General features: G+C 43.7%; 1 protein-coding gene across 1 annotated transcript in view; it reads left to right on the top strand.

The window, feature by feature from the left end:
- Positions 1 to 18,413, top strand: part of LOC146352371 (aminopeptidase Q-like) — a 91,729-nt gene that overhangs the window by 61,487 nt on the left and 11,829 nt on the right. Inside the window, exons 17-18 of the mRNA XM_084833916.1 lie at positions 14,933 to 15,097; positions 17,021 to 17,161. Coding sequence (XP_084690042.1) covers positions 14,933 to 15,097; positions 17,021 to 17,161 — 306 coding nt within the window. The remainder of the gene's footprint in view (positions 1 to 14,932; positions 15,098 to 17,020; positions 17,162 to 18,413) is intronic.

The following is an 18,413-nucleotide window of genomic DNA, read 5'->3' on the forward strand; positions in this document are numbered from 1 at the left end:
CTCCTTTGGGAGTCCAAGACATCTGATCACTCATCAGTGGTCTTTTCAGTGGCTCCAAACCCAACATCGGAGTTGGCACCATCCAACTCAAAAGACGCTCATATTGACCCTCCAATGCTGGGTTGATGACTCAGGATAGAGGCAGCAAACACTGACTAAAAAGGCGAAAGATCGACATTCACTGGATAGGAACTGGGGGGAAAAATAGGAAAAAGAAGTTGCCTACACAGGTGATGTTGGTGCTTGCACAGAATCCCACTCTTCCACTAGCGGAGTTGATACTGATGCAACAAATGGTACCAGTGCCCATCTCATTACCACAGGTGGTTTCAGCTCCTGTGGCACAGCACTCCTAGCCGCTTTCTGCCATGCTACTGGAGCAGGTACAGCAAGTAGTGACTGTGCTTGCTGCTGTGCAGGCCACTCAGGCCACCTTGTTGGCACAGCATAGTTTGACCATGGATACTGTTGTCCTGCAGTGTCCTCATTTGCATCAGGGCATATCTTCATCTTTAGCTCTATAGGACTACCAGTCCTACTCAACATCAGTATCTACAATTGCCCCATCTCTTTCTTCTCCTGACATAACCTTTGGGACTCTGGACCCTCCATCTCCTTTGGAAGATACCCAGTTTATTGTAGAAAAAGTCCTTAGAATGGTCCACTCCTGGAGCGGGAGACTCAACACCCAGTAGTGCCAGTGAAGTATCTGAGTTTTGACACAGTATAATCTGAGGCTACTTCCCCAATAGTGATTCCAATGTTGCTTGCTTTACTACAGACAATTTAGCAATCATGGAAAACTCCATCTTCTGTACCACCAGTTCTGAAATGTCTTCACATGTACAAGGTCCTGGAGTCTGATGCTTGTTTTCTTTGTTCTGCTCTACTCCTAACTCTGTGAGAGTAGACACCTCACCAGGAAAATCTCAAATATTTGGTAGGTGTATTTGGTAGGTGTATTTATTCTTTGGCAGCTGTGCAGGTTGCAAACTATCAAGCAGCGATGTCTCAACACCAGCTCTTCTTGTGAGAGAAGGTAGGGACTTTGTTTGAATGCTTGCCAGAAGTGAAGTGATCATTGGCACATACGTTCCAGGGCGATGCTATGCATCTCTTCCGCTAGCAAATTAACACGGCCCGACACTTAGCAAACTGTGATTCTAAGGTGATGGTCAGCTCTATGGCACTTCAGAGACATGTTTGTCTCTGTTCCATGGACCAATCCCAGGATGCAAGTTCCTGCATTGAAAATGTACCATTTCATTGTGAGGGATAGTTTAATACAAAGAGGGATGAAGCAGTGTACACCGTGCAGAAGGCCAATAATACAGCTAAATGAATGGGTCAACAGTCCTCTTCCTCTTGGCTAAGGCAGTGGTACTGGCAGTCTGCGTACTATCAACTATGAAGCACATGGTCTTCGATGTCTATATACTAATGCCCAGACTATGGGAAACAAACAGAACGAACTTGAACTCTTAATACAAGAGGGAAATTATGACTTGATAGGTATAACTGAGACTTGGTGGGATGACTCCCATGACTGGAATACAGCAATTGAAGGATATAACTTGTTCAGAAAGAACAGGAGGAACAGAAAGGGAGGTGGGGTTGCACTGTATGTGAAAAATACATATCTCTGCACAGAAATACAGGAGGAGGAGCTTGGTAGCCCCATCGAGAGCATCTGGATCAAAATCAATGGAGCAAAGAATAAAAGGAACCTGGTGGTCGGAGTCTACTACCGGCCACCCAACCAAGGAGAAGACGAGGATGAAACTTTTGAAAAGCAAATTGCCAATGTTTTAAGGAGGCATGATGTAGTAGTAATGGGGGACTTCAATTTCCCCGATATTTGTTGGGAGACAAATTCTGCAAAACATGGCTCCTCCAGGAAATGCCTGACCTATGTGGTGGATAACTTCCTCCTACAGAAAGTAGAGGAAGGAACTAGAGGATCGGCTATCCTTGACTTGATCCTAACCAACAGAGATGACTTAGTGGATAAAGCAGCAGTTACAAGAACTCTGGGGGAAAGCGACCATGTTGTACTTGAGTTCTTGGTTCTAAGGGAAGCAAAAGCCGAGTGTAGTCAAACGCGTACCCTGGATTTTAGGAAAGCTGATTTTAATAAACTCAGAACAAGGATAAGTAAGGTCCCATGGCAATTGACGCTAACGAGAAAAGGAGTCCAAGATGGGTGAGGGCTTTTAAAAAAGGACACTCTCAAGGCACAATTACAAACCATTCCAACAAGAAGAAAAGGTGGAAGACAACAGAAGAAGCCAATGTGGCTTCACAAAAAGCTTAGGGATGACCTGAAAACAAAAAAGGACACATATAGGAAGTGGAAAGAAGGCCAAGTAACAAAGGAAGAGAGAGGCAGGTAGCACAGAATTTCAGGGATGGTGTCAGGAAGGCTAAAGCTGAGAATGAGCTGAGGTTAGCGAGGGATGCTAAAAACAACAAAAAGGCTTTCTTCAGCTACGTGCATAGTAAAAGGCAGAGGAAAGAAATGGTGGTTCAGCTATTAAATAAGGATGGCATAACAGATGACAAAGAAAAGGCAGAGGTGCTCAATTCCTACTTTGGCTCAGTCTTCTCCCAAAAGAGGGTCTATGACCCCCCTGGCAAAGGCGAAGTACAGGCTGAAGGGGCAGGATTGCAGCTTGAGATCGGTAGGCATATGGTCAAGGAACACCTAATTACTTTGAATGAGCTCAAATCTCCAGGGCCAGATGAACTGCATCCTAGAGTAATAAAGGAACTGGCAGAAGAACTCTCAGAACCGCTGTCTATTCTCTTTGAGAAATCATGGAGGATGGGGGAAGTGCCAGATGACTGGAGGAGGGCTAATGTCCCTATCTTCAAAAAGGGCAAAAAGGAGGAACCTGGGAACTACAGACCAGTCAGTCTGACATCAAACCCTGGGAAAATTCTGGAGCAGATGATAAAGCAATCCATCTGGAAGCACCTTGAAAACAATGCAGTGATTGCTCGAAGCCAACATGGATTTGTCAAGAACAAATCCTGCCAGACGAATCTGATCTCATTTTTTGATCAAGTAACCTCCCTTGTGGACCGTGGGAATGCTGTAGACATCATATACCTCGACTTCAGCAAAGCTTTCGACAAAGTGCCCCATGGTATCCTGATGAGCAAACTAGCTCAAAGTGGGCTAGATGAAACAATGATCCAGTGGATCCACAGTTGGCTGTGACCTTCTCAAACTGGGGAGAAGTAATGAGTGGGGTACCACAGGGCTCAGTCCTGGGCCCAGTGCTCTTCAACATTTTTATGACTGACTTGGAGGAGGAGGTGCAGGGAATGCTGATCAAATTTGCAGATGACACAAAATTGGGCGGGATGGCTAATACTTTGGAAGATAGAAACAAAATTCAAAGTGATCTGGATAGACTGGAGCGCTGGGCAGAAAACAACAGAATGACATTTAATAGGGATAAATGCCAAGTTCTGCATCTAGGAAAAAGAAACAAAATGCACAGTTACAAGATGGGGGATATGTGGCTCAACAACACTACAAGGGAGAAGGATCTTGGAATTGTTGTCGATCACAAGCTAAATATGAGCCAACAATGTGATGTGGCTGCAAAAAAGGCAAATGCTCTTTTGGGCTGCATTAATAGAAGCATAGCTTCCAAATCCCGGGAAGTACTAGTTCCCCTCTACTCAGCACTGGTTAGGCCTTAACTGGAGTACTGTGTCCAGTTCTGGGCACCACACTTTAAGAAGGATGCAGACAAACTGGAGAGGATTCAGAGGAGGGCAACAAAGATGATCAGGGGACTGGAAACAAAGCCCTATGAAGAGAGGCTGAAAGAACTGGGCATGTTTAGCCTTGAGAAGAGAAGACTGAGGGGAGATATGATAGCTCTTCAAGTACTTGAAAGGTTGTCACAGAGAGGAAGGCCAAGATCTCTTCTTGATCATCCCAGAGGGCAGGACACAGAATAATGGGCTCAAGTTACAGGAAGCCAGATTCCGGCTGAACATCAGGAAAAACTTCCTGACTGTTAGAGCAATATGACAATGGAACCAATTACCTAGGGAGGTGGTGGGCTCTCCCACTCTGGAGGCGTTCAAGACGAGGCTGGACAGCCATCTGTCAGGGATGCTCTGACTTGGATTCCTGCATTGAGCAGGGGGTTGGACTCGATGATCTTGTAGGCCCCTTCCAACCCTACTATTCTATGATTCTATGAATCTTACATTGCCCAGCATGTCAACAGTTTCATCAGTCTCCTGCTATGAGCCAGAAGCTTCCTTCATCCAAGCTCTGAAACACCTGCCACAAATAGGACCAGGGCAGCAAATGTTGCCTTTGGCTCTTCACTCCATTTCTCCTTCCTCAGTCTGTCAGCTTGTCTTCACCTTTCACCTCTTCCTTTACCTCGGAGACAAATAACATCAGATTCATGGTTTCTCTCAGTAGCTCAGAGGGGGGTACAAAATAGAGTTTGATACCCTTCCCCCACTGGGACTTGCCTGGATAACTGCACCTCCTCCACTTCTCCCTAAGGACACCACCTTCCTATCACAAAGGGAAACAGAGTTGGTACTGGACCAAGATATGGGAAACAGTGTCTACTCCCCTTATTTCACCGTACCAAAAAAAGATGGGGGGCTGCAACCCATTCTGGACGCCAAGGAGTTAAATTGCTTTGATATATCCAAACATTTCAGAATGGTCATCCTTTCTATCATGCCCCTCCTCCTCTTTCTTCTTCAGTAGGGCAATAGCTTTGCATCCTTGGACCTAAAGGACATGTATTTTTAATTGCTGTGGACACCAAATACCACTTTTTTCTACATTTTGCCATTCGCATGGACCACTATCACTTTTACATCCTACCCTTTAGGCTCACAGTGACACATAGGGTATTCACAAAATGTATGGCTGTCATCCCAATCCCTCTCTGCCTACAGGGGCTATCAGTCTGTCCCTATATATACGACTGGCTTCTTGCAGCATTCTCAAGTTAGACCTGCTGCATGCTGTTCATACCACTCCCAATCGCCTATACAACCTTGGACTTTGACTAAATGTCAAGAAATCCCATATGCACCCCACACAGTGCATCCAATTTATCAGGGCAATGTTGGGTTCATCAACAGGTCATGCTTTCCTCCCACAAGACAGGATTTCTACATTGGCCTGTCTAGCTCAACGAGGTCTCTACTGACAAGTGCACTGCTGCTGTGAGAGTACAAAGGCTACTAAGCCATTTCAACTGATGGCTTTTATTGGCTGCAGACCTTGAAGATTGTGCCTGAATCGACACACAGCAGTTATGCTGTTGTCATGCCGTTATCATAACTATTGGTGCCCATTGGTGTCATGTGTACCAATAGTTATGATAATGGTGTAACTGCTGTGTGTAGATTCAGCCTGTGTCACCACCACCTTCCTTGTGGTAGTGACTTCTGTATGCATATGTGTAATGCACAGAGACTACTATAGTTCTTTGAGTGGTCATCTGTGCATTCACACAGCCCACCCACCATCCCTACTTCAGAGTCTAAATGTTTGGTACCAAGATTTCCTTTGGTTCCAAGGCTGCACTTGGTGGTCTCAAGCAACTGAAAGAATAGGTGGGAACCCACCAGGAGCATGTGCACTAGGACAGAGCAGGAGGATTCTTGCCAAAAACTTGCCAAAAAAACAGCTATAGAAGTTTCCCAAATGGGGCTCCGCACAGGCACGGAGCTCATATGTGTTATGCACAGATGACCGCTCAAAGAACTACAGTTACAGGGAAATAACCTGGCTTTTTAGATTTTCACAGAGTTCTTCATCAGGAAAAATGTCAATTCAGAGTACAGAAAGGTTGAAAAAGTTCTTATATTCATTGTTTTTACTTCGGGCTGCTTTTTATTAATTTATTACATTTATATCTTGACTTTCCTCTTCTGCATTTTATCCTTACGACAACCCTGTGAGGTAGGTTAGGCTTAGAGTCAATGACTGCTTTACTGCTATTTATTTATTCCTTTATTTATTACATTTATATCCCACTTTTCCCTCTCCTTCAACCCTGTGCGGTAGGTTAGGCTGACAGTCAGTGATTGGTCCAAAGTCACCCAGTGAACTTCAAAGCCAAGTGAGGACTTGAATCTGGGTTTCCCGACTCCCAGTCCAAAGTTCTAACCATTACAATGTTTCAAAGGTTACCAAATCAGAGAATCTCCAAGTGACACAATGGGTTGGCACATTGGCTTCAAAGAGATAGAGGCCAGTAAGAAGAAAACATTGCCTTTGATTTAGAGCAGAGTTAAATATATGAAGCATGTTGAGTTCATCTATTCAGTCGTATTACCTAGAGGTCACAGAAATGAGCCTTTGTGTTCCCATTGCTTATGATTGATTTGCTTTTCTTCTACTTTAAAATTCTCATCAAGACAGCTGAATATGGTATCTCCCAATATGGACCATATCTTGCCAATCCAAAACACCCCACACTTCCTGTGTTTCTGTCATAAAAAAATAGAGACATAATGGTTTGTCATTAAGATAATGAGCGTGTACAAGACTCATGTGCTTCCCTCTATTCCTCATGCACAGAAAGGAGAAGAGGGAAGGGGGAGCATTCAAGCTCAAATGGTTTCAGTTGGAACTTGTACTGATTGTATCCTCATTACTCTGCCATGTCTCAGTTGGCTCTGGCACTTGGTCATTGGGCAGGGAGGACAGTCAGAGGATAATTGGGGTTGGGGTTGCAACATGCTCTCCCAAAGAGGCAGTTAAGGTGTCTTGAAGGTAAGGGCTCACTTGGGCCAGCACATTTTGGCAGAAGGCAGCTCCCAGGTTGGTGATGGTGCAGGAGGAGTAGGGATGTACGAAAGTTCCGCCACGGATCTCGGGGAGGCCGAATGCCAGTGCATTCAGTCCCCTGAAATCGGTGGCGGAACGGCCCGCCCCCCCCCGGAACAGGACTTACCTGGGGCAGATCTTCCTGGCGGCGGCGGCTCCGGCGGCGGTTCGGCGGCGGCGGCCGGTCTTCTGACCGGCTGCCACCGCCGCCATTTCCAGGTTAAAAAAAAAACGTGATAGGCTACGTAAAGATTTACGCAGCCTATCACGGCTAGATTTTTAAAAAGCACCGTGATAGGCTACGTAAATCTTTACATAGCCTATCACAGCTGACTTAAAAACAAAACAAAAAAACCCGCGTGTACGCAAATGGCGGCAGCCATGGCCGCCGCCATTTGCGTTCCTTATTTTGGCACGTCTTAGTCTACGTAAACATTTACGTAGACTAAGACGGCGAAAATAAGGGGAACGCAAATAGCGTAGACGCCTCCCCCCGCACCATCAGCATAATCCCCGAAAGGTAAGTACATTTCGTACATCCCTAAGGAGGAGTGGCTTGTGCTGTCGGCTGTCTTAAACAAACTTTAAAATAGCCGTACATTGACTACCTTTTTGACTACCCTTCAGCAAAGGAGATCGTTACCTTGTCGTGGTGCTGAAGCTTGAGCACCTCAATGACGTCATGAACTAAACCGTGAAGGGACACCCAAGACGGGAAGGTCATGGCAGAGAGGTCAGACTAAATACAATCCCTGGGGAAGGAAATGGCAACCCACCCCAGTATTCTTGCCATGAAAACTAAATGGATCAGTACAACCAGAGATATGTCGGTATACCATCGGAAGATGGGACTCCCAGGTTGGAAGATGGTCAAAATGCTACTGGGGAGGATAAGTTCAACAGAGGATAAGTTCAACTAGCCCCAGATGTGATGATGCAGCTAGCTCAAAGCCGAAAGGATGGCTAGCAGCCGATGGTGCTGGTGGTGAACGACGAATCCGATGTTCTAAAGATCAACACACCATAGGAACCTGGAATGTAAGATCTACGAGCCAGGGCAAATTGGATGTGGTTATTGGGGAGATGTCAAGATTAAATATAGACATTTTGGGTGTCAGTGAACTGAAATGGACTGGAATGGGCCACTTCACATCAGAAGACCACCAGATCTACTACTGTGGACAAGAGGACCACAGAAGAAATGGAGTAGCCTTCATAATTAATAATAAAGTGGCTAAAGCAGTGCTTGGATACAATCCAAAAAATGACAGAATGATCTCAATTCGAATTCAGGGTAAGCCATTTAACATCACAGTGATCCAAATATATGCCCCAACTACAGATGCTGAAGAAGCAGAAGTAGATCAGTTCTATGAGGATCTGCAGCACCTACTGGATAGTACGCCAAAAAAAGATGTTATTTTCATTACAGGAGATTGGAATGCTAAGGTGGGTAGTCGAACGACACCTGGAATTACAGGCAAGCATGGTCTGGGAGAACAAAATGAAGCGGGACATAGGCTGATAGAACTTTGCCAAGACAACTGACTGTGCATAACAAACACTCTCTTCCAACAACCTAAGAGACGGCTTTATACATGGACTTCACCAGACGGTCGACACCGAAATCAGATTGACTACATCCTTTGTAGCCAAAGGTGGCGGACATCTATGCAGTCGGTAAAAACAAGACCTGGAGCTGATTGTAGTTCAGATCACGAACTTCTTATTGCACAATTTAGAATCAGACTAAAGAGAATAGGGAAGACCCACAGATCAGTTAGATATGAGCTCACAAATATTCCTCATGAATATGCAGTGGAGGTGAAGAATAGATTTAAGGGACTAGATTTAGTAGGTAGGGTCCCGGAAGAACTATGGACAGAAGTTCGCAACATTGTTCAGGAGGTGGCAACAAAAAACGTCCCAAAGAAAAAGAAAACCAAGAAGGCATGATGGCTGTCTGCTGAGACACTGGAAGCAGCCCAAGAAAGACGGAAAGCAAAAGGCAACAGTGATAGGGGGAGATATGCCCAATTAAATGCAAAATTCTAGAGGTTAGCCAGAAGAGATAAGGAATTATTTTTAAACAAGCAATGCGCAGAAGCGGAAGAAGATAATAGAATAGGAAGGACAAGAGACCTCTTCCAGAAAATTAGAAACATCGGAGGTAAATTCCAGGCAAAAATGGGTATGATCAAAAACAAAGATGGCAAGGACCTAACAGAAGCAGAAGAGATCAAGAAAAGGTGGCAAGAATATACGGAAGATCTGTATAGGAAGGATAAAAATATCGGGGATAGATTTGACGGTGTGGTCAGTGAGCTAGAGCCAGACATCCTGAAGAGTGAGGTGGAATGGGCCTTAAGAAGCATTGCTAATAACAAGGCAGCAGGAGATGACGGTATCCCAGCTGAACTGTTTAAAATCTTGCAAGATGATGCTGTCAAGGTGATGCATGTCATATGCCAGCAAATTTGGAAAACACAAGAATGGCCAACAGATTGGAAAAAATCAACTTCTATCCCCATACCAAAAAAGGGAAGCACCAAAGAATGTTCAAACTATCGAACAGTGACACTCATTTCACATGCCAGTAAGGTAATGCTCAAGATCTTGCAAGGTCGACTCCAGCAATTCATGGAACGAGAATTGCCAATGTACAAGCTGGGTTTCGAAAAGGCAGAGGAACTAGAGACCAGATTGTCAATATCCGCTGGATAATGGAGAAAGCCAGGGAGTTTCAGAAAAACATCTATTTCTGTTTTATTGACTATTCTAAAGCCTTTGACTGTGTGGATCATCACAAATTGTGGCAAGTTCTTGGTGGTATGGGGATACCAAGTCATCTTGTCTGCCTCCTGAGGAATCTGTATGACGACCAAGTAGCAACCGTAAGAACAGACCATGGAACAACGGACTGGTTTAAGATTGGGAAAGGAGTACGGCAGGGTAGTATACTCTCACCCTACCTATTCAACCTGTATGCAGAACACATCATGCGACGTGCTGGGCTTGATGAAGCCAAGGCTGGAGTTAAAATCGCTGGAAGAAACATTAACAATCTCAGATATGCAGATGATACCACTTTGATGGCTGAAAGTGAGGAGGAGCTGAGGAACCTCATGATGAGGGTGAAAGAAGAAAGTGCAAAAGCTGGGTTGCAGTTAAACCTCAAAAAAACCAAGATTATGGCAACCAGCTTGATTGATAACTGGCAAATAGAGGGAGAAAATGTGGAGGCAGTGACAGACTTTGTATTTCTAGGCGCAAAGATTACTGCAGACGCTGACTGCAGCCAGGAAATCAGAAGACGTTTACTTCTTGGGAGGAGAGCAATGACAAATCTTGATAAAATAGTGAAGAGCAGAGACATCACACTGACAACAAAGGTCCACATAGTTAAAGCAATGGTATTCCCCACAGTAACCTATGGCTGTGAGAGCTGGACCATAAGGAAGGCTGAGTGAAGGAAGATAGATGCTTTTGAACTGTGGTGCTGGAGGAAAATTCTGAGAGTGCCTTGGATTGCAAGAAGATCAAACCAGTCCATACGCCAGGAAATAAAGCCAGACTGCTCACTTGAGGGAATGATCTTAAAGGCAAAACTGAAGTACTTTGGCCACATAATGAGAAGACAGGATACCCTGGAGAAGGTGCTGATGCTAGGGAAAGTGGAAGGCAAAAGGAAGAGGGGCCAACGAAGGGCAAGATGGATGGATGATATTCTGGAGGTGACGGACTCGGCCTTGGGGGAGTTGGGGGTGACAACGGCTGACAGGAAGCTCTGGCATGGGCTGGTCATGAAGTCACGAAGAGTCGGAAGCGACTGAATGAATAAACAACAAAAACATTGACTACCATGGCCCTAGTTTTTCTGCTTTTTGTCACATTTCTTCGGATTAGGCTGTAACGAAGTTTCAGATGGCACAACGAAATAACTATCAAATTTACTTTGGGTAATAACTGATACGTTAAAGGCAGTTCTGTTCATCTTTGAACAGCATAATGTGAATGCAAGATGTAATGCAAGACGTTGTTTAACCCACTTAGTTAAACATGCAAATGGGGAAAGGGTTGCACCAAGTAGCCCTACCATGTGACATCCATGCATACAGTATTAATATCTGTAGGTAGGTAGAGAGCCTTCGCACTTAAAGCTGTACATGCAAAGGCTTCCATGTGAGCAGGAACCCAGATAGACAAGCTTGAACACATCACCCACTTTTAAGACAAACCTCTGAAACCCACTTTCTCTTCCCACTCTTGCAAGATCACTCCAAACCTTTCTCTCTCCCAGTAGCATTAGGACTCCCTATTTGCCTAGCCCTGACCTCAATGCCCCTCAGAACCAGAAGCCCAACCCAGATCACTCCAGACTATCCATGCATGTCTGTGGCCTAGTTTATGCACTGCAGCTCTTGGTCTTAGCTGCTAAGAGGAATATCAAGTTAATTTCCCTGCAGTTCAAACCTGGTGCATGGATCTTCACAGGATCCTTTCTCTAATTGTATTTAGTGGTGTGCTCTGAATGTTATATGTCTGTTCTGCCAGTATTCTGAAATGAATGCTCTACCAGCTAATTTCCTCAAGTAACAAGTAAACATTTGAAAGTCTTGTGTGCTTAATAAATAAATTTCCCATTTTGAAGAGATATCTCCCTGTGTGTATCATTGGGTCCCTCCTGCCAAGATGCGCTATTGCCAAGGCTAAAAGGTCCCTTAACTATTGCATGTCCTGAAGATGTGTGCAGGTTTGTACACATGTCTGGAGGAGCACATTCAGTAGTTACTCTTATTTCTGATCAGCAGCTGATTGGAAATAAATGCTTACTGCTCGTAAGCATTAAGCACTAAAAGGAAGCCTTTTTCAATGCTTAGTAGGTGATCAGCTACTGATCAGATATAAGCATTACTGTATGTTATTGTATTATTGAATCTCTGCATTGCTGCTAGGTTTTATTTCATTTTTTTACTTTTATGCTGTGGTTTTAAACCTTTAAATTTTATATTGTATTTTATGCCATGTTTTGTGGTTTTACTTGTTGTGAACCACCTAGGGAGCTTCAGCTATTGGGCAGTATGGAAATGTAATTAATTAATTAATTAATAAGAGCTTTTCCCTCTATGGTAGAGGGGGAGGGGCCAGGGAAAAAAGCTGCCAATCCCTGGTCTACTGTGACTAGCAGGAGCTCTTCAAGTATACAGACAAAGGTCTTTCCAGCATTTAGGTCCTTTTAGGAGATAAGGAGAATGGAACTCTGGTTGTTCTATGTACAAAATGTTATGTTCTGCTGCAGCCCTCCCCTATTCTTTAAGTGGCAATAGGAAAAAATGTGAACCATATTCTTTGAAAACTTGCACCTGTGATTGGGCACTACCACCACCACACCACCACCAATCAAAGGAAGCTCCCCCCTCCCTCAACACTACTGTCAAAAGGCAGATCAGGGAATAGGGATTCAGCCTGTGTTGGATGGGGTTACACTCCCCCTGAAGACTCAGGTTTGCAGTTTGGGGGTGCTCCTGGATTCAGCCCTAAGCCTGGATGCTCAGGTTTCAGCGGTGGCCAGGAGTGCTTTTGCACAGTTAAAACTAGTGCGCCAACTGCGCCGGTTCCTGGAGATGTCTGATCTGGCCACGGTGACACATGCCTTAGTTACATCCTGTTTGGATTACTACAATGGGCTCTATGGGGCTGCCTATGAAGAGTGCTCGGAAACTGCAGTTGGTTCAAAGAGCTGCTGCCAGACTGTTGACTGGGGCTGGTTACAGGGAGCATACAACTCCCTTGTTAAAACAGCTTCATTGGCTTCCAGTCTGTTTCCGGGCACAATTCAGAGTGCTGGCTATGACCTATAAAGCCCTATGCGGCTCCGGTCCAGGTTATCTGAAAGACCGTATCCTCTCTTATGAACCTGCCCATGTTCTGAGATCTTCTGGGGAGGCCCTTCTCTCAGTCTCACCACTGTCACTGGCACGTTTGGTGGGAAGGCCTTCTTGGTGGCTGTCCCACAGCTGTGGAACACCCTTCCCAGGGAGGCTAGGATGGCTCCCTCCGTGATGTGTTTCCAGAGGCAGACTAAAACATTCTTGTTCCAGCAGGCCTTTGGGACATATTTGGAACCTGGGGATAAGCTCCTAAAATGCTGTTTTAATTTTTGTAAGCCGCCTTGTGTCCTAGTACTGGGAGAAAGGTGGGGTATAAATATAAATAAAAATTAAATAATAATAATACTTTACCACATAGAAATTGGGGTAGTGACTAAAGGAGTAGACATGCAAATTGGTGCATTGACTAACTTGTCCCTTAGCTTTTGTGCTTTGTGTCTTTGGATTAGGCTACAGCATATTATCTTATGACACAAAGGAATAACAGCTTTTCTTTGACGAATAACTGATGTGTTAAAGGCAGTTCTATTCACCTTTGAACAACATATTAATTCACAAATAAATGAAAATGTAATAATCAGATGATCAGGTTACATTCATGATTTTTTCCAGTGATAACATTCTTTTATAATCAGTTGTGCAAATTTTCGTTCGGATTGAAAATAGAAACTTTTCATTAAAAAAAGACCATTATTATGTTTTTCAAATATCCACATAAGTATCTTACTTGTAGAACTAAATTAAAGAATGTTTTGAAAATGGCCATTTATAAACCTGACCAGCTGTTTCTGTCTACCAGTGGAATGGCATCTGCTAGTGGGATAGTGTCAGGGTGGAAACTGAGCCGATAGAACCCCAGAGCAGTTCTGATTCTGAGGAGGAACAGCAATCCGTGGGAGAGGAGCGCGCTCATCTCTCACAGGCACAGCAGCTGGCAGAGATTCCTCCTGCCAGCATTCCTGAGATAGATAGTGACCCTGGCAGCGAGAGAGTGTGGGAGGGGGGCTTGCTGGATGCTCGATGCCGGGAGCGACAACAGCTGGAGGGTGCGGAAAGGAGGCGTAGCAGCACTCGTTTGGTGCGCAAGGAATGGTCGCATCCCAAGGACCCAAGGGAAAGAGGGAGGAACTCTCCCTAGCCCGTAAGTTCAGGATCTTCCCGTGATTCTCCTTCAGACAGGGACCAACTGCCTAACCTGGAGCATAGGCTACTCTGCTGTTCCTTGCTTAGTCGCTGGTGATTCGCATCTGAAAGAGTCATTAAGTTGTAAAAGGATTAAAGTCTTGAAAAGAATCGTTTTGTCTGTGTCTTGAGTTAGCTATTGGAGTAGACTGAAAGAGGCCGCCAGGGCGCTCCTGACAGCTAGATTGCCCCTCCCCTGCAGCAGCACCCCCCCAAAAAAAAAACTGATTGGAGGGTTGGGGGAACCTCTAGAGATTTAAAGGAATCCAGAGGGGCAGTACAGGGATGAGGAGAAGTCTGCTTGTGAGATGATGGATGTCACCCTTTCACCTGTAGTGTGTTCCTATTTGTACATGGGATATATTTTGATAGGACTATTCCCTGTTTTATTAGGAAAAACAGTAGCATTCCCTAATGTAAACCTCTAAGTTAGTAAACTCTCATAGTTGTCATTCAGAACTCTAAACATCTGTTGTCTCAACCATACTTCCTTGGTTGTAAATGTAACATGTACATTGGGAAATGTAACCGAGTTGTACTTAGAGTTTTAGCAATCATAGAAACAGATGGGGGGAGCAATCCTAGACAGCATCTGTGGGGACATGGGATATTTTGGATTCCCAGATCTGAGGCCGGAGACAGAGCCCTGACCTTGGAGGGGGAATCCACACTCCAACCCCCCTCCCCATCGCACCCAGCATAGAAAGATACGTGCTGGGTGCGCTCCAAGATTCGAAAACTTGACCTTGGAGGACAAAGAAAATGGATGTTTTGGTGGGCATGGAGGAGAGGAGACTGTGAGCTATACTGAGGCCTTTCCAGCCTCCTTCCCTATCCCCTCTCCGAAGTGCCCCAGCTAGACAGACAAAAAAGCCTGTCTAGCAAAAATGCAAAGCGGGAGGACACGGAGGCGAAGATAATCATGATAGCATTGTGCCCTGAATTACTTTATTTAAATAACTTGTTTTAATTGTGAAGTAATGTGTTATAATGTGCCAGTTCTGAGACATATTCTACCTTGCAGGGTTTGTCTTAGCACATCCCTTTGTTGCTATGGTGTTCAGCTGGGTAGTGACAAAGAATGGGATTTTGCATGGAAAAGGTACAAGCAGAAAGATACCAGACCATTAGAAAAACTTCGTTTATTCTCTGCCTTGAGCTGTACCCGTGAGCCATGGTTACTTCAAAGGTGAACAAGCTTACCTTCCATTTTTAGTGCATTTAAAAATAAATTATGATTTGCCAAGCCAAGTAAAATTAATAATCAATACAATTATGCACTTTTCTCTGGAAAGGGAGTTCCTATGTTTTTTGCAAAGCCATAATTATTTTTCTTTGGGATTTTGTTTACAAATACAAATACTTTTTCTGATATGAATATATGCTTAAGTAATTGAATGGTGCATTGAGGACAATTTGAAATGGCATGCAATTTTATAAGAAATAGTCCACAGCTGCTCCTCTGCAACCAGAGAGAAGTTGTTCCATTGTAAATGAAAGGTGATTTTTTTTTTTTTTAAGGATTCTGTGGAAAAGTTTATTTTCAGCAGGGGCCTGCTTTCAATTGTTCAAGGTATAGTTTAACCCACCTAGTTAAACATACGGATGGGACAGAGTCGCACTGAGTAGCCCCCCTCCCCCCGATGTCCACAGATGCAGCATGAATATTTGTAGGTAGGGAGAGAGCCTTCACACTTACAGCTGTATATGCCAAGGCTTCCCTGTGAGCAGGAACCCTGATAACACAAGATTTCTGCTTGCATAGAAGCTCCTCCCTACAAGCATTCACACTATACACACCGACATCAGGGGGAGGGATGGGTGACATACACAACATCAGAGGGAGGGCTACATTCATTGGCCGTGTCCCCACTTAAATATTTTAAGTGGGTAAACAGGATGCTTGGAAAAGTAGTTTTAATCTTCATGAAACCTAGTGAGTTTTCACCCAATACATTAGTAATGTACATCCTCAGGGGCTATAAAAAGAGAAAATATATTTGTTTATTATGTCATCAATAAAACTACACAAATAACCTAATACGCATTGCAAAAATTGCCTATTTATACCCACAATTCTTAAAAAGCCTTCAGTGACCTGTCAGGACTGTCTCATACATTTTCAGATAGGCATGTGAAAAGATAGTTGAAGGTGATACATGTTATGGTGATGCATTTTATGCTATACAATAGGAGTTATCTATCTGCTACAAAGGTGTTAATCATAACTTGTGATTTAGGGCACAATCCTGTGGCTGCTAGACAGCATCTAGACAGCCATAGGATTTTTCACTTCCCAGAAATCTGACTCCATCCCCCCTCCCCCACTTAGGAGATGTGGTTCATCCCTGGCTCCACACTCAAAAGAGTAGTGCGGAGCGGCCAAAAAGCGGGCATTCCTGGGGGTGGGGAGACGACTGCGGAAATGTCGGCATGATGCTTCCTATGCGGTCTGGCCGGCCTCCCCCCCCCCCGCTCCAAGGTGCCCCAGTTAAAACAGCCAGAATTGGCCATCTAGCCCCAAACGCAGGGCAGCCGGAGCAAGGAGGAGAAGATCCCCTCCCTGCTCTGCTCATCTTGCTTTGGATAGTTGGCTGCCTCCAAGTTCAGAGGATTGTGCCCTAAATGTCTGGGACAAATTGGGTATATTGCTCCACAAAGGAGTTTCCCTAGATACAAGGTCTCCATTTCATGAGAGGAAAAGACTCCATCTCCTCATTGAGGCCTTGTGGAGCAAAAGTTTTAAGTGAATTTTGAGACCTTGCACTTACTTAAAACTATTTTTCCAAGCATCCTAAGACTATCTCTTTTTGGATATATTGTAGGTTCTTGCCAGTTGTCTCATACTTTTAAGTGGGTAAATAACACTGGAATAGGAATACACACAATCCATTGCCTTCAGGAAGCTGCCAAATTTTGCCTTAGAAAGTTAGATTTTCTGATTCACAACACAATTGTGGCTATGAAGATGTTTTGCATCCTTGTCCATTATTCTTTACTTGTTCATGCAAAGTAAAAATGTACAAATGCTGATACTAAACTTAGTAGTCTTTTATAAATATATTTTCTCGACTGTGAATATTATATTTATTTTGAATGAACTTCTTCTCAGATTCTTGCAGTATATTCTCAACGATTCTGACATTTCATCAGATTTTGTAACCGAAGCAATTAAAGATGTGGCAAGAAGTGAAGTTGGCCGCCGGATAGTACAGAAATTTTTAACAGACAATTGGTCGCATTTGTTTAATAGGTATGGGAAGCAGCTACTTCATGTAATGTCACTTTAGTTTGCATTTCTTATGCAAATGTACAGAAAGGAGAGTGTAGTTCCAAATATTTTCCCCAGAAGTCTTTGCATTCTAGTTTCTGTGTCATGTCAGACTCCTGAACTGGTCTGCGTAATAAAAAACTTTGCAAATATTTATCCTAAAAAATAATTATTGGTCTTCTACACCTTTCTCATAAGTTCTAATTTTCATAAAGAAACAAATGAAATATTAAGAAATGTATTCCCATATCAAGTTTGAATCAGTTTGATTCTAGCAAAGCATTCTAACAGAGGCATTTGGGCTGATAGTTGGTAACTTCTCACTGACCACTGAGCCTGTTATTGTTAAAGGACAATGGCAAAATCAAGGTGAAATTATTTCCTTGTCTAAACTCTGGAAAAAAACAAAGTTTCCCACCTTAATTCAGGAAACGTATGCACTAGATAAGGATGGAAGAATAACTGTTTACTGTGTTATTTATGTGTTTTATTTATGATGTCAATGAGCAAAGATGACATGATATATTGTGGGAAGTAAACAGAACGAAAAGACAGCTCAGGATGAAAATAGTTCAGTACAATAGACCTACAAAATAAAAGTAGATGCTATCCTATTTTGGGAACTTACAAAAATATGTCTCAACAAAGCTGACAGGAATATGAAGTAAATATATTACTTCCAAAATCATAGCTGGGATCTTTGAAATAACAACTAATCATTACAGAAATTCCATTCTTTGTGGGAAACATACAGAAGAAGCACAAAAAGAAATCATATAATTCTTCTTCATGGTCTCTGTGCATCACACATATGGGCTCTGTGCCTGCGCTGAGCCTTGATTCAGGAAACTTCTGAAGCTGAGGAGTTTTTGCCGGGAACCCTTCCCCCACTGTCCAGTGTGCATATCCCTAGGGGGTTCCTGCCTCTTCCCTCAGGTCTCTTTCGACTGCCATTGCGTGCACCTCGTGGGAACTTCTCTCTCTTTGTCTTTGACAAAACGCTATAAAATAAAGAAAGAAGCTGAGGTTTTGTTCTGTTTTTTTCTCCTATTATTTTTCTGTCTTCATATACATTTTATTTTTATTTTTCGCATCTTTCACGATTGCCCTCGCTGGCGTATGGCCCTCTGTGTGCCTTTCAAAAAGTGCACCTGTTGTGGGGCAAAGTTGCCTCACAAAGACGGACACAATCTTTGCCTGTTTTTTCTAGGAGAAGGGAATACTGTGGAAACCT

Source organism: Heloderma suspectum, chromosome 2, assembly GCF_057233095.1.
Source record: "Heloderma suspectum isolate Gila_16-S chromosome 2, 16-S_ref, whole genome shotgun sequence".
Lineage (NCBI taxonomy): Eukaryota > Metazoa > Chordata > Lepidosauria > Squamata > Helodermatidae > Heloderma > Heloderma suspectum.